The sequence below is a fragment of the Camellia sinensis genome, unplaced genomic scaffold (assembly GCF_055761805.1).
Source record: "Camellia sinensis isolate YWXY unplaced genomic scaffold, ASM5576180v1 Unanchor1, whole genome shotgun sequence".
NCBI classification, from domain to species: Eukaryota; Viridiplantae; Streptophyta; class Magnoliopsida; order Ericales; family Theaceae; genus Camellia; species Camellia sinensis.
Window position 1 is genome coordinate 17471109 of NW_028128987.1, and position 17748 is coordinate 17488856.

Consider the following 17748-nt stretch of genomic DNA (forward strand, 5'->3'; position numbering starts at 1 on the left):
TTATAATAAACACTCCTCAAATATATTATACAAACTTTTCATATATTATAGAATTTTCGATTATTTTTCCTATGAACACAAGGGAAACAAAGATAACACAAAGACTCCATAAGTAAACATCCAAAACAAGACTACACAAGACTCTTGCGCAGTTTATTCCAAACCAAAACCTCAGGGGACCTAAAACACTAACCAGTACGACACAAGCAAAACAAAGTCACCCTCTACCATCTCATGAGATTAGCATCAGGCTTGAACAGAAGCCATGTGCACAATCAAGACAACCACACGTGAACTGCAAAAGCATAGAAGATTGTGTCAAGGGACGACGCAACGTTGTGTGCAAGCGACGCGAGTAAAATAGAGTACTGAAATTACCTGTAACCCCATTCATTGTCATACCAAGCAATAAGTTTCACGAAATGTTCATTCAAAGCAATCCCAGCCTTGGCATCAAAGATGCATGACCTACATAAAACACACAAATTCAATAACAATTTCATGAGATCACATCCACTGAGTGTTGCCCACAAACCTAATCAGCCAGAACATTAGGAAGGAAAGAACAGTAGGACAATCTACCTGCTGTCACCCACAAAGTCTGTTGAGACAACGTCATCTTCAGTGTACCCCATAATCCCCTTGAGTTTGCCCCCTGACTCCTCCCTGAAATTAACCAAGAAACAGAATCAAAGATCAGAAAAAAACAGAAGTAAAACCCAACCACTAAACGAGAATTGGCAGTTAAAGAAACTTCATACTAAAGTGTTATTGTTCTGAAAAACAAATACAATCAAACAAATCTACTAGGCATCTCAGTTTGATTGTCTAATACATAAAACAATGCAGCTAGTTTGAAGGAATACTATAAACACTCACTTGATCGCATCTTTGATTTGCTGGTAAGAAGCTCCTTTCTCAAGCCTCACAGTGAGATCCACAACTGAAATATCCACTGTCGGAACTCGGAAAGCCATTCCAGTCAACTTGCCATTCAGTGCTGGCAGAACTTTTCCGACTGCATGTTAGAGTAGAAGAAAGCAAACACACATGCAAATTAATCAAAAAGTTCAACACCATAAGAATATGAAAGTGAACAAAACAGAACAAAATACAGTACCACATTGACACTCCGCGTCTCAAATGATATTGATATCAAATCAAATACAGGCAACAATTTTCACACATAAGGACAGTGTCATTTACATAATTTGCTGACTACCTTTGCAGCACCAGTGTTGCTGGGAATGATATTGAAGGAAGCAGCTCTTCCACCCCTCCAATCCTTGCTTGATGGCCCATCAACAGTCTTCTGAGTGGCTGGGTGACGATTTACAAGAGAGAAAATTGAAAAAGATATCACAAATCATATCCCGAAGCAACAACCTAACCATGTAAGCACTTACCAGTGATGGAGTGAACAGTAGTCATAAGACCCTCAACAATGCCAAACCTATCATGAATAACCTGGCAAAATTGTTGAAATAGAAAATTTTAAGCAAAGCAATGCACCAATTTTAACTAAGCCAACAATTCTAGCCGATTCTAAATTGGTGTCAGTGTAACCTTGGCGAGGGGAGCAAGACAGTTTGTAATGCAGCTAGCATTGGAGACGATGTCAAGATCGGGCTTGTATTCCTTCTCATTAACACCCACAACAAACATAGGGGCATCCTTACTTGGGGCAGAAATGGTCACCTTCTTTGCACCAACCTAATTACACCAAACAGTTTAGCCCATTGACCAGAAACAGTATAACGAATAGCCGGATTATTTTTACTAAATTCATGCCATTTCCAAAACTCTGAAGTAGTTTTGAACTTACTTTTCAAATCTATCTTGCTTTATTGTTTTGAGAACTCGTGTTTTGATAACATGAAAACACGACTTCAAACTCAGAGTCATGTTTTCGAATTGTGATCTACTGATTTGATTAACTTATTGTAAAAAATTTTGAAATCGTGTTTTCAAAACAAGATTTCAAACCAGAACTCAAAACACGACTTTTCAAAACGATTTGAATTTGGGAAGTAAGTTCAAAATGTCTTGCATTTGGAACATACACTACAAAAAAAAAAGGTTTCTACGGCGCGCAATGCACGCCGTAAAAACCCTTCTACGACGTGCAACGCGCGTCATATTATGACCAGCCATGGAAATTCATTCACTTTCAACGACATGCTTCGTACGCCGTTAAAAACTATTTAACGACAGATTTTATGCGTCGTTGTTACTTTTTTTACGACATGCTAGAGTACGTCGTTAAAAACTATTTAACGACAGATTTTGTACGTCGTCATTATTTTTTCGACTACTTTTGCACGCCGTTAATTGGTGAGACAAATAACGACGCTGATTGCGCGCCGTAAAATATGTAATACGACTTATTATGCCTGCCGTAGAATATGCAGTTTTTATTTTTTTATTTTTAAATTCAACAGGTTCGATTTGACCAATTTTGCACAATCTAACAAATATTACAAACAAGCATCACATAATATCAATCAACCACAAAAATATTGTTTGAAACATTAAAAGGAAACTATATCCATAAATTATAAACATTCAACAATTGTCTATACATTCTAAACATTCGAAAACTACATCCTTAAGTTCTAAATTGTACAAAAAGTTTAAACCATCCAAAACTATGCGTATCTAACTTTCTAAACATATTAACTACTATTAAGAGATTATCTAAAACTACACATAATCCACTTGCTCCTATCACAGGGACGAGGATGCCCAATGTATGTGTTAAGGCACCAAAACTCGCGGCAATAGCTGGAGCAACTAATCATGTTGCATTTTTTGTCTGCATGACAAAGTAAACTTCACATAAGTACAAAAACCAACGACTCATGGAAAAAAATATTTCTTGAGGTATTAAGAAATGATCAAGAAATTTAAAACATCAACAAAACATTTCCAAAATTAATAAGATAATTTAATGGTCCCATAAAAGCAATGTCATAATGAAAAATTAGCAAAAATTCAAGATCTCAATAGTTTGCTACTAAATCTAGGCCATAAAAAGCTCAAGAGAAAAATCAAATTTAAAAAGAGAAAAAGGTGGAATTAATCTACTTCAATGCAACACCTACTTGAGTAGCTGATCGATCTCCACCGGGGTTTTAGTGTTTGTTCGGAACCTTGTCACGAAGGCTTCTGCCAATTGCGCCCAAGAGGCTATACTGCCCTCAGGAAGTTTCTCGAACCAAATCAAGCCTAGGTCGCCAAGGCTAGACGGGAAGAGTATGCACATTAAGGCCTCGTTTCGCCTGTATACAGCCATGACTTAGCGAAAGTGGCTCAAGTGTGAGTAGGGGTCCGTCTTTCCTTCATATGTAGTGAATTTCGGCTGAAGGAAGCCTGATGGTAGGGGCGCGTTTTCAATCGCTGGAACAAACGGCGAAGTCTGTAGCCTTGCCAATGCCTTGTCCGTTGGTTCGTAGGCAGGGCGCGGTATTGGCATTCCAACCTCGACGCTTCCATGCGTCCGAGGAGCCAACCGCTGTAAGGCAGAAACTCTGTGCGGATCCCGCGCCCTGGCATCCTCCTTGCATCGTGCTTTCTCTTCGAGCACGGTTCGTAAGTCGGATGATCTGGGTAATTCCGTCTGTCTAGATCTGGTTTAGTGCGAATGCGAGGGCCAATACGTGCTTCCTTCAGTGTATGATCTTTCAGATCCCGTCCTCTCAGACCTGGAGTGACGAGTTTTGGAAGACCAGGATTGAGTGTCGCCTGTCCTGAGGCTTCTGCTCTCTCCTTGCGAGGGTGTAGTATTCCTACTACGATTTTCGGAGTGGCGAGGGGGCGTCTTATTTTTGCGCCCCTCTCCTGTTGCCACTTCTTTTTTCTTCATCTGGCGTTTCAAGGCCTCCATGTCCGCCGCCATCTTTCTTATTAATTCATCTTGCTCTTTCACGCGATCTTCCAGAGCTTGGGGGTCAATCCTCTGCCTTTACCTGTCAGGACTTTGAGAACGAGAGTGACGGGGGCTGTTAGTTCACCTCCCCCTAGCATCCCTCCTGGTGTTATGTCGTTGGGGCTCCAAGTCCGCCATGGGAGGGACAGAGGGTAATCCTTCACGGCTTGTGCCCCCATCTGGAGTTAGTCCGTCGACGACGGACTGCGGCAATTCTTCAATGTGTGCCATTGATCGTAAAGGGGAGAAGCTTTAATCAAGAGGTTTTGTTCTGTTTGTTATTCCCACAGACGGCGCTAATTGTACGGGAAAGAAATATACCTTCTCGTATAATCCCGTTGATTAAGTCCGCGCTCCTCCGTACGACGTCGCTTTGTCGCCTGAAAATATAAACTTGAGCTAGCCGGCGGGTGTGTGCCGGAAACCTCTCCGATGCCTAAGTCAGCAAACTTGACAAATAGACAAAGCTCAATGTATTCAGAAAGCAAAATTATGTGTTGTGTTACCTCCTCCAAGGTGATGTTTGTGAGCTTCTTATAGGTTTCGAGTGGCACAATCCTAGTAGGACTTTTATTCCTCCATGCAGAGTCCTCCTAGGATTCATACTCCCAAAGGATAATGCTTATCCTTTTACACCCCCCCCACTGCTTAAACCAAGTGGGATGGTTTTTGCCATGGCCGAACTACCATACGACCGAGATAAACCTGGCTATGCTGAGCCACAGAGTAGGCCGAACTATCCTTAGTTCGGTTATTCCTTTTACTCTTTCCTATCTCGGCTTTTCATGTAGAACTCATGGTACGGTTTAGACCGAACTAACAATTCGCGACCGGTATAATTCCAAGACCGGTATAACTCCAAGACCGGTCTAACTTCAAGTTGCTTCCGGACCGAAGTAACTTTTATACATATCTTGGGCCAGAGTAATTCCATACCTCTTTTGGGCCGAAGTAACTTTTACGGCCTTTTTTACTCAACCCTTTGTATTGTGGGCCACTATGACCATCTCATAGCTCGGCCCAATTTTTACCAAAAATTACCCTCTCAATTATGTTAAAGGATCTCTATGTATAAGGTTTAGGTTTGTATAGGTTTTATATTGTAAGTTCCAAAATAAATAGTCCAAGTCAAATTAGAGTCTATATATTATATACACGTTTAAAAAGAAACTTTCAATCTATTATAGAAGAAATTTAGGTAAGTTTTAGTAGCTTTAGGCGCTTTTTGGGACAATGCGATGTAATTCTACCTGAGTACTTAGTAGCAAATACATAAGATAAGGAACTATAAGAATAATCCCTAAGCTAATCTTTTTCTTCTCTAATTTTTCACTAGTATCTAATTCAATCACAAGCTAGCAGACAAGGGAGAGGCAAAATAAACAAATTTTCATGACTGAAGCAGACGAGGAAGTAATAAACTGATGTAATCCCAATAATTCCATAACTAAATCTTTGGATCATACAGGAAATCAAGAAACTAATGTAATAAACTATTTTGGAAAGCAATAAACTGATGTGAAAAAACAATTTTACATAACAGATTTTGTAAAAAAACAATTTTGTTTTCCCTCACAGAAAATAATAACAGAAATTAAAAAAATTGGCTTTGTTCAACAACTATATGTTCTATTTGAAGCATCAAGTGAAGTGTTATAAAATGCAAAATTCAATGAATGGAAAAGTCTCACAAAATTTAAAAAATTCCAACAAAAGTTGAGATTCTCAAATAATAACAATGGTTTGATCTCCATAGGGCATTTATGACAAACTCCACTTTCCAGCAAGGATGGTTAAAAGAATACATTTTTTATTTTTATTTTTTATTGAGCTCTGATTTTTCTCTTATACGAAGGGATCAAGTATATAAACATCTCAGTTGTTTCCACAAACTAAAGAAAGACAACTTAACATAAATATTTTTTTTTTAATAATATATATATACCTAATCCAACATTTTTGGAATTAAACTAAAATCAACACCATGTGAAAATAAGATAACACCAACTGATATTCTTCTTTTATATATTAGAAATCATTGGATGGGTGTGTCATGAAAATTAAGTTTTTTTACTTATTTTATAAAAAAAAAAAAATAGATGAAGAGGGAAAGAAAACTAAAGCTCACAGAAAACAATAACAGATTTAATAAACTGAAGCACACAGGAAAATAATAAACTCATGTAATAAACTGATGTAATAAATCGAAGCACACAGGAAAATATGAATTGGAAAATGGGCATGGCCAAGTGATTCCAATAAAAGCATGAAGGGCATGGCCAAGTGATTCCACATGAAGAACTGTTTGGGACCCACTTTGAATGTTAGTGCTGCAAAGGTATCTAGGAATTGTTATTAAGATATCAAACATATCAAAGCCATTGGATTCAGATCACAAATTTTTATAACAAAAGGTTTTTAATGCCTTAGTGAATACCAAAGATAGTCACTTTTGTCAGCTGTAGTATTATCGTTCAATGATTGACGCGTGAATTGTGGAATTGTAGCCACAGAATTAATCTGTCACATAAAAATAACAAATTAGCTTATCTTGTTGTTGGAATAAAAAGAAATTCATATTTTATAGCCCCATATTTATTAAAAGGGAAATTTGGTTAATTTTTTTTTAAATTAATGAGAACATCAGTTAGAAGTTACAGTATGAAATGGAGTTCCATACAAAATTTTTTGGGAACGACTTTCTCATACAAAGTTGTTGACAACTAAACGGAACCTAATTGGTGAGAAGGTGAGAAAGGGTACTACTGTAATATAAAAAAACTATGTACTCACCCGTTGGCGTTGGCAACATTTGATGGCATTCACTGCCTTCACCATAATGTTTATTGGCACAATAATTCCAGTAGTTCGCAAAAGCAACAACTGCCATAGAATGCAACAGTGTGAGTTTTATATCACAATGAGTCTCATAACTGTCAATATTCTACTTTGTGTGTGTGTCGATATGAACTAAGTATTGTCTTATCAAGAACAATGGGAAAGAGTAGTCCTGTGCCCCATTAACTAATATGGGAAGGGTATGCCGTAAGATAAGAAGAACCATGAACTGCAGACTAGAAATGAGAGAAGCTGTCAAAATGCTAACGTCAAAATCAAGTAGCCAAGGAGACATATTTCCCTGCTTTAGATATTGTTATGAACAGAACATACACAAGCGCTCACACACCCAGAGAGAGAGAGAGAAGGAGATTAATCACAATTGCAGCAACAGAATGACAGCAAAACAGACTTCTTGATTCAAAAGCAGCATACTCATCATAGTCTGGATCAACAAAATTAGGCTCAGTTGTCACCATAGCTATAAAGCAAGGGTTATTCGGGTCCCTTCTGGAGATCTCCCAATTTCCTTTGATAAAAACATTCAAACCACAGACTATATCTAACAAAAACATACGAAAATAAAATATTAAAAACAAAAAAAGAAACTTGAATCACAAAAGTACCTAAAGTTCATTGGAATACTCCCAAGTTGAAACATAGGAGGAGGTGCTGTATAGCCTGGTTTGAATGGCTGCAATGAACACACATTTGGCAATAAATAAACTACCAAAAAATGAACAAAGACTCTGTTAAAAAAAATTTCCAATTTGACAGAGGAAACAATTGTATAAAGAAATAGTTCCCAATGTAAACTCAAAATAGTTTTATAAAAAGAAAAAACACATTCATAAGATTAAAAGCAGAATTGAAACGGAATTAACCCACCTGGTGACATATCTCACACACACTGTCACCTTTCTTGTTACATCATCTTTGTATGCATCTGCGATGACATACTGCAAAAATCAAGCAGAATTGCTCAACAGAGAAATTGAGGGTACTATTGGGTAATGCATTGAATGAAAAGGGAACAAAAAATCTATTTCCCCCAATAGTAACCTTCAACTAGAGCTGTAAAACGAACCAAGCTACTCGCGCTCGACTTATGTTCAACTCATCAAAAGCTTGTTCGAGGTTGACTATTATGTAAACAAGTCAAGCTTGAACAAATTTTTGAACTTGTTAATATTTGGGTTTGGCTCATACTCGACTCGATAAACATATGTGCACTATTAAATTGTATAAAAAACCAAATATATTCAAGCTCAGGTTATGATGGGCTTGATTGAAGCTCATTTGAGAATAAACAAACCAAACTTGAACATATTTTTGAAGCTCGTTATGTTTTCAGATAAAGCTTGAACAACTCAATACTCTACTAGACTCTTCTCGTTTATTGCCATACCTTCAATAACAAATGGGAAAGTGAAATCCATACTCCATTTGAGGATCACATCTATAATCAAATGCTATAGGGTACACAGGTGATGATAGCATGATTTTAAACAATAAATTCACAAAATAATTAAATAGAGCCAAAAGGTTCCACTGAGGCTCATCAAGACCAGTTTAATCAAATCCGATCAGACAAAGATTCATGAGAAGTATAACATGATTTTGTACAAATAATTACAAAACATTTTAAAAGGACAAAATGATATGTCAATTCACAAAATGACGAGGTCAAAATTTTAAAACAATTAGAAAGTTTCTAATTAGAGACGCAATCATAACAATTCATATGCAGCTAACCTTCAAGCTGCCACAGCAAGAGCAAGGTGTCTCCATATTTGAATCGTCATCCTCATCCTGGCATATCCTGTTGGAAAAAATGATTTTTGGGGACTTCAATTTAATATTAAAGTGTGGTGACTTTAATTAAATATTAAAGTGGGTCTTAACCATTTTTTGTGTTGGGTCCAAGTGAGCCAAAAACCCTTGGGTTTTGAATAAGAAATTGCTTCATGATGTTAGATTCATGAATAGGATTTTAAAGAGTATTTAAATCTTTTTTCTTGGCTAAAGGGTGTGAATCCTTTGGGCATCCATACTTTTCATTTTGTGGAAAGGGGCTATGGATGCTTGGTGATTTAATGACTAGCCTTAAAGGCTGGAGGCTTTTCCCTTCTCCCCTATACATGTATAAATTGAGACATTCCTGTCAAGTTTCAATATAGAAATTTTTGCTTCCATTTTACAAGTCAGTTTGCTTGATAGTTCCTATTGTGAGAGAGTGCTGCCATTGTTTTGTTCGCTAAGCTAGACATATAGTGCTTCTGCCGTAGCTGGTTTTGACCGTCATATCCTGGGAGATAGACGCCGGGTTTCCTCAAGCACTCGACCCGTGAGGCAGCGAAATCTGTTTTAAGCTTGTTGTTCAAAATTGTGAAATTAAATAAATAGATTTATGAAGAAAACAAATTATATACCAAGAACATATGCTGATAATTACAACTAAATTTCAACAGAAATACACAATAAACAATAAAGGGTAAAGAGACAAAACCGAAGCCTGCACGGAAGCAGCTTGTTGTTCAAAATTGTGAAATTAAATAAATAGATTTATGAAGAAAACAAATTATATACCAAGAACATATGCTGATAATTACAACTAAATTTCAATAGAAATACACAAAAAACAATAAAGGGTAAAGAGACAAAACCGAAGCCTGCACGGAAGCAGTTTCCTTAATACAGATTTCGCCGCCTTACGGGTCGAGTGCTTGAGGAAACCCGGCGTCTGTCTCCCAGGATACGACGGTCAAAACCAACTACGGCAGAAGCACTATCTGTCTAGCTTAGCGAACAAAACAATGGCAGCACTCTCTCACAATAGGAACTATCAAGCAAACTGACTTATAAAATGGAAGCAAAAATTTCTATATTGAAACTTAACAGGAGGGTCTCAATTTATACATGTATAGGGGAGAGTGGAAAAGCCTCCAGCCTTTAAGGCTAGTCATTAAAACACCAAGCATCCATAGCCTCTTTCCACAAAATGAAAAGTATGGATGCCCAAAGGATTCACACCCTTTAGCCAAGAAAAAAGATTTAAATACTCTTTAAAATCCTATTCATGAATCTAACATCATGAAGCAATTTCTTGGCAATTTCTTATTCAAAACCCAATGGTTTTTGGCTCACTTGGACCCAACACAAAAAATGGTTAGGACCCACTTTAATATTTAATTAAAGTCACCATACTTTAATATTAAATTAAAGTCCCCAAAAATCATTTTTTCCAACAATCCCCCACATGAATAAAAATTGACCGAATGACTCAACAAACGGACATCGTTCAACAATAAAGACTCTGAGAGAGAGTACAACGGACTAACCTCGACAACAGAGAAGGTAGCTTTTGGCTTTGAACCTCTCCCAGTGAAAACCTATCGAGTTTACTGGCAGATCAGTGAATAAGACATCTTGAACTGCTCTACCGTTTATGTAAACTAAGACAATAGATCTCACACGGGAATTACTCCTACCACCATTATGTTCTCACTGGTGTGCCCTGTGTGGCCTTGGACACTAGCCTAGTTCAGCGAGTGGTTTCAAAGAATCTTGGCCTGCCCAATTCTTCTAGAAGCGGCCCCACTTCAAACTCACATAGGTGACTCTACTAAAGTATCCTGCAATACTTAGCTCAACAGCTTAACACATAAGAGTCATTAAAAGCTCAGCTTATCCTCTACACTTGCAGGTATCACTAATAATCCAACAAGCTTTATTGTTGAACGATGTCCGTTTGTTGAGTCATTCGGTCAATTTTTATTCATGTGGGGGATTGTTGGAAAAAATGATTTTTGGGGACTTTAATTTAATATTAAAGTATGGTGACTTTAATTAAATATTAAAGTGGGTCCTAACCATTTTTTGTGTTGGGTCCAAGTGAACCAAAAACCAGTGGGTTTTGAATAAGAAATTGCCAAGAAATTGCTTCATGATGTTAGATTTATGAATAGGATTTTAAAGAGTATTTAAATCTTTTTTCTTGGCTAAAGGGTGTGAATCCTTTGGGCATCCATACTTTTCATTTTGTGGAAAGGGGCTATGGATGCTTGGTGTTTTAATGACTAGCCTTAAAGGCTGGAGGCTTTTCCTCTCTCCCCTATACATGTATAAATTGAGACCCTCCTGTCAAGTTTCAATATAGAAATTTTTGCTTCCATTTTACAAGTCAGTTTGCTTGATAGTTCCTATTGTGAGAGAGTGCTGCCATTGTTTTGTTCGCTAAGCTAGATAGATAGTGCTTCTACCATAGCTGGTTTTGACCGTCGTATCTTGGGAGACAAACGCCGGGTTTCCTCCCGTGAGGCGGCGAAATCTGTTTTAAGGAAACTGCTTCCGTGCAGGCTTCGGTTTTGTCTCTTTACCCTTTATTGTTTATTGTGTATTTCTGTTGAAATTTAGTTGTAATTATCAGCATATGTTCTTGATATATAATTTGTTTTCTTCATAAATCTATTTATTTAATTTCAAAAATGTTTGAACAACAAGCTGGTGGATTGATACTGGGGCTACACACCACATCTGCTCCGAGCAGAAACTGTTTACAACTTTCGAACCGGTTACAAACGGTGAGAAGTTGTTTATGGGAAACTCTGCTACCTCGATTGTTGAGGGGAAAGGAAAGGTGGTCCTGAAGTTGACGTCAGGAAAGGAGCTGACCTTGAACGAAGTCCTGTATGTTCCGGACATTTGTAAAAATCTTTTCTCAGGGTCTCTTCTTAGTAAACATGGTTTTCACATGGTTTTTGAGTCCGACAAGGTCGTTCTTACCAAAAGCGGATTGTATGTGGGTAAGGGTTATATGTTGGGGGGTATGTTTAAACTCAATGTTATGACTGTTATCCCAAAGATGAATAAAGGTGCATCTTCTTCTATTTACATGCTTGAGTCTTCCAATTTGTGGCATGGTAGACTAGGACATGTGAACTCTGAATCTTTACGTAGATTAATCAAGTTAGATCACATACCATCTTTTAAGATTAATCCGAAACACAAGTGTGAAACTTGTGTTGAAGCGAAGTTGACAAGATCTTCGTTTCATTCTATTGAAAGAAGTTCAGAACCGTTGGATTTAGTGCATAGTGATGTGTGTGACTTAAAATTTATACAATCACGTGGTGGCAATAAGTACTTCATCACTTTGGTTGATGATTGCACTAAGTATTGTTATGTCTATTTGCTCAAAAGCAAAGATGAGGCGATTGACAAGTTTGTTCTTTATAAGAATGAAGTTGAAAATCAAGTAGGCCGCAAGATTAAGGCTCTAAGAAGTGATCGTGGTGGTGAGTATGAATCTCCGTTTATTGAGACTTGTGCTCAATCTGGGATTATCCACCAAACCACGGCGCCTTATTCTCCTCAGTCTAATGGGATTGCTGAGTGGAAGAATAGGACGCTAAAGGAAATGATGAATGCAATGTTGATAAGTTCTGGATTGCCACAGAACTTGTGGGGGGAAGCAATTCTCTCTGCAAATTACATTCTGAATAAAGTACCCCAGAAGAAGGTGGACAAGACGCCGTATGAGTTATGGAAAGGCGTTAAGCCTTCGTATAAATTCTTACGAATGTGGGGGTGTCTTGCAAAAGTGGCGATTCCTACACCCAAACGGGTTAGGATAGGCCCAAAATCTGTGGATTGTATATTCATTGGTTATGCACATAATAGTAGTGCATATCGGTTTCTTGTTCATAAGTCTGAAATTCCAGACATACACAGGAATACCATCATGGAGTCAAGGAATGCATGTTTCTTTGAAGACATTTTTCCTTGCCGAACCGATGCAGGGGTTCCAAGGTCTTTGGAGCAATTTGATGAGCTTGCTAGTGAGGATGATCATGTTGATGATCCAGGTAATGATCAAATTGAGGTTTTAGAAGAGCCCAGACGGAGTAAGAGGGCTAGGACATCCAAATCTTTTGGTCCAGACTTCTTGACTTATATGGTTGAGAACGAACCTCAAACTTTCCACGAAGTTGTGACTTCTCCTGAGAGTCCTTTATGGAAAGAAGTGATCAAAAGTGAGATTGACTCCATCTTACAGAATCACACCTGGGAGTTGGTAGATTTACCTCCAGGTTGTAAGCCTTTAGGCTACAAATGGATTTTTAAACGAAAGATGAAGGCCGATGGGTCTATTGACAAGTATAAGGCGAGGCTCGTTATCAAAGGGTACAGGCAACGAGAATGCCTGGATTACTTTGATGCGTACTCACCTGTAACTAGGATAACATCCATTCGCATAGTGATTGCGATAGTAGCTTTGCGCAATCTTGAGATACACCAAATGGATGTAAAGACAACTTTCTTAAATGGGGATTTGAATGAAGAAATCTACATGGAGCAACCTGAAGGGTTTTCAGCTCCAGGACAAAGCAAGAAAGTCTGTAAACTTGTCAAATCTTTGTATGGTTTGAAGCAAGCGCCTAAACAATGGCATGAGAAGTTTGACAATGTAATGTTGTCAAATGGGTTTCGAATCAACGAATGTGACAAGTGTATTTATGTCAAAGACACTGACAGAGGTTATGTCATTTTGTGTCTATATGTTGTTGATATGCTCATTATAGGTAGTAACGATGAAATGATCAAAACTACCAAGAAGTTGTTAAACTCTAAATTTGACATGAAGGATATAGGCATTGCAGATGTTATTCTGGGAATTAAGATTATCAGAATCTCTGGCAGAATTGTACTTTCTCAGTCTCATTATGTTGATAAGATACTTGAGAAGTTTAGTGGATCAGATACGAGTGTGTCATCGACACCTGTAGACTTAAGTCTACACTTTACCAAGAATAATAAAGAGAGTGTCTCTCAGTTAGAATATTCTCGGGTAATTGGAAGTTTAATGTATCTGATGAGTTGTACTAGGCCAGATATAGCTTACTCGGTTAGCAGGCTTAGTAGATACACAAGTAATCTTGATGCTTCTCATTGGAAGGGCATTGTGCGGGTGTTAAGGTATTTACGCTACACTCGGGATTATGGGCTGCATTATACTCGATATCCAGCGGTGCTTGAAGGATATAGTGACGCGAATTGGATATCAGATATAAAGGACTCAAAGTCCACTAGTGGATTTGTGTTCACTCTTGGTGGGGCAGCCGTGTCTTGGAAATCTTCCAAGCAAACGTGTATATCTAGATCAACGATGGAATTAGAGTTTATTGCTTTGGATAAAGCAACAGAAGAAGCAGAATGGCTTCGCCATTTCATTGAAGATATTCCACGTTGGTCTAAACCTGTGCCAGCTATTTGTATTCATTGTGATTGTTAATCTGTAATTAGTAGGGCACAGAGTAATATGTATAATGGAAAGTCTAGACATATCCGTCGTAGACATAATTCCATACGACAACTACTCTCGAATGGAGTTGTCTTTTTAGACTATGTAAAGTCTAAGGACAACATTGCGGATCCGCTAACCAAAAGGTTAAGTCGAGTGTTAGTCGAAACGTCGTCAAAAGGAATGGGGTTAAGGCCTTTGGAAGTTACCGGAATGGAAACCCAACCTAGTTGACTGGAGATCCCAAGATCTAGGTTCAATGGGACAACCTAATTGCATGTAACGGTGGTATGTCACTGAGGAGGTTAAACCTCTAGCCATTCCTTCTATTAGTGATACCTGCAAGTGTAGAGGATAAGCTGAGCTTTTAATGACTCTTATGTGTTAAGCTGTTGAGCTAAGTATTGCAGGATACTTTAGTAGAGTCACCTATATGAGTTTGAAGTGGGGCCGCTTCTAGAAGAATTGGGCAGGCCAAGATTCTTTGAAACCACTCGCTGAACCAGGCTAGTGTCCAGGGCCACACAGGGCACACCAGTGAGAACATAATGGTGGTAGGAGTAATTCCCGTGTAAGATCTATTGTCTCAGTTTACATAAACGGTAGAGCAGTTCAAGATGTCTTATTCACTGATCTGCCAGTAAACTCGATAGGTTTTCACTGGGAGAGGTTCAAAGCCAAAAGCTACCTTCTCTGATGTCAGGGTTAGTCCGTTGTACTCTCTCTCAGAGTCTTTATTGTTGAACGATGTCCGTTTGTTGAGTCATTCGGTCAATTTTTATTCATGTGGGGGATTGTTGGAAAAAATGATTTTTGGGGACTTTAATTTAATATTAAAGTGTGGTGACTTTAATTAAATATTAAAGTGGGTCCTAACCATTTTTTGTGTTGGGTCCAAGTGAGCCAAAAACCATTGGGTTTTGAATAAGAAATTGCTTCATGATGTTAGATTCATGAATAGGATTTTAAAGAGTATTTAAATCTTTTTTCTTGGCTAAAGGGTGTGAATCCTTTGGGCATCCATACTTTTCATTTTATGGAAAGGGGCTATGGATGCTTGGTGATTTAATGACTAGCCTTAAAGGCTGGAGGCTTTTCCTCTCTCCCCTATACATGTATAAATTGAGACCCTCCTGTCAAGTTTCAATATAGAAATTTTTGCTTCCATTTTACAAGTCAGTTTGCTTGATAGTTCTTATTGTGAGAGAGTGCTGCCATTGTTTTGTTCGCTAAGCTAGACAGATAGTGCTTCTGCCATAGCTGGTTTTGACCGTCGTATCCTGGGAGACAGACGCCGGGTTTCCTCAAGCACTCGACCCGTGAGGCGGCGAAATCTCTTTTAAGGAAACTGTTTCCGTGCAGGCTTCGATTTTGTCTCTTTACCCTTTATTGTTTATTGTGTATTTCTGTTGAAATTTAGTTGTAATTATCAGCATATGTTCTTGGTATATAATTTGTTTTCTTCATAAATCTATTTATTTAATTTCACAATTTTGAACAACATATCCTGTATTCTACAATCTTCCTTGGGATTGAACAATCTATTGAATATATGTCACGTGAAAGATATCAATTTTGATGTCTTCAGTTCCTGAGGTTGTTGTCTGCTTTGAAAAGTTCAAGCTCTCGATTGCAGCTTCCAAAGTCGATTCAGTAAGCAAACGATCAACCAGCAATACAAAGTGATCACCCATCCTCAAATACTAAGCCCACAACAAACTAAATTACTCTGTTGAAAAGAAAGAAAATGAATCCAAAGCCTGCAAGCCCTTCAACAAGTACTTATCAATTAAATTAATTCAATCATAGAGCAAAGGAAGGTATGAACATGATGAATACAAAAGACAACATAACCATAACACCACCACCAAATAAACTCACAAAGGAATGTGAATTTGAGTTGATAAAAACTGTAATTAACTTTGTAATCCTGAGCAAAGTGTCCACAAATGACCTTAACTTGAACTACAGTGGAACCAACTAAAATTATAGAAAATCAAAACAAAATACCAGTTTTTATTTTTTATTTTTTACAGAAGAAGGGAGGAAAACCAGAGCTAAACCTAATAATAAAAACAACAAAAAAGAAGGTTCAGAGTCATCACTTAAAAGCCCATCCAAAAAATTCAAAACAAACTGAAGAAAAGGGAAAAAGAAACAAACAGAAACTGTTTGAATTACTTTCCAAACTGGATTGGTCCTCCTCCTCCTTTGGGTAGTTTCATAAATTTTCAAAGCACTTTACAACCATTGCCATAGGCTCCAAACTCCACCTGCTGCCACCATATATAACCAAAGAAACATAATACGTTATACATTCAACTTTCTTAAATAGTCTAAGAGACTGTAAAAAAAAGACCAAGAAATTTCACTGATTGAACTCACATTTAGGGACATCTGACTACCAGTTTCACAATCACATGTGGCTATAATTTTCTGATACATCTCATGACTGGAACAAATTTTCAAATACATGGTGTGCAACTTTGAAAGGTGGTAAGATTAAACACAGAAAATTATCATAAACTTAATAAACTAACTGTTATGGCCAAATTTAAGCCTTTCAGACCTGCCATATGCAAAGGATTATTGACAATTATTACTTGCATGTGCTGCATTCCAGCGATAGAAACGAAAATAATAATAAATAAATTTAAAAAAAAAACACACACACACACACAATTGAAAAATAAGACATGGTACATGTTAAATCCACAAACTAAACCCTTAAAGCGTAAAAAAAATAAAAATAATTACCTTAATGCAAAGAAAACTGGCTTTGGTGGTAACGGATTCAGGGACTTTCTGTTCCTCTTCTTCATAGTCAAGAAGCTCTTCATTTTTTTTTCAACTAATAGACAGTAAAAAAAAATTAAATTTAAGTGTTTCATTACGGTTTCAAATTCAAACAAAGCATGAAGCCTAAAGTTTTGAGAAAAATGTTGTTCACCTTTGAATTTGTAAGAAAATTAGATGGAATTAGATATAAGCTGTGAAGCGTCTGGTTATCCCATTGCTTCTTGCTTCCATGCTTTCTTTGACGATACATATACCTGTGAGATGGGAAGAGATAGCTGAGATATTTGGGAAGAGCTCACCTAGCAAGAAAGGCCCGGCGAGATTTGGGATTCGATCAATTCGCATGAGAAATGGAAGAGATTATAAGAGGAATATGAGAACAAAGAATGGGTTTGAAAAAAGAAACATGGGAACAGAGTCAGCTGGGTATAGTTATTTTGGGGGAAAAAAAAATTGGCGCCGCAACTTTCATTTTGGAGCTTTTTTTTAAAATTATTTTAATCATACAATTCACGACATACATTGTGCGTCGTAAAAAGGAAATACTTTTAACGGCAGACAATGTGTGCGTCGTAAAAAGTGCAATACTTTTAACGGTGGGCGTTGTGTGCATCGTGAAAAGAATTCACTTTTCACGGCTGGCGTACGTGCGTCGTGTATAATTAATGTATTAACGGCACGCTATATGCATGTCGTAGAAAGTTTTATTATTTACGGCGTGCATTGCAAGCCGTAAAAAAATCATCGTTATTACCATTCACGGCCTACGCAATAGACCCGCCATAGTTAGAAAAGTATTTACGACATGCAAAAAAAGCAAGTCGTAAAAGTGAGAAACTACGGCGTGCATTTATTATATGTCGTTGATGTGGTGCCGTAA

At 37.6% G+C, this 17748-nt stretch overlaps 1 protein-coding gene across 1 annotated transcript; it reads right to left on the reverse strand.

The window, feature by feature from the left end:
- Positions 1–1709, reverse strand: LOC145814320 (glyceraldehyde-3-phosphate dehydrogenase, cytosolic-like). The gene is made up of 7 exons (XM_082910991.1): positions 1567–1709; positions 1407–1467; positions 1207–1320; positions 880–1018; positions 583–666; positions 379–468; positions 1–295 (listed from the first exon to the last, which is right to left on the reverse strand). Exons 1-7 carry the CDS (start codon positions 1663–1665, stop codon positions 247–249), a joined length of 636 nt encoding a protein of 211 aa, XP_082767117.1. The 5' UTR covers positions 1666–1709; the 3' UTR covers positions 1–246.
- Between the last annotated feature and the right edge of the window lie 16039 nt (positions 1710–17748).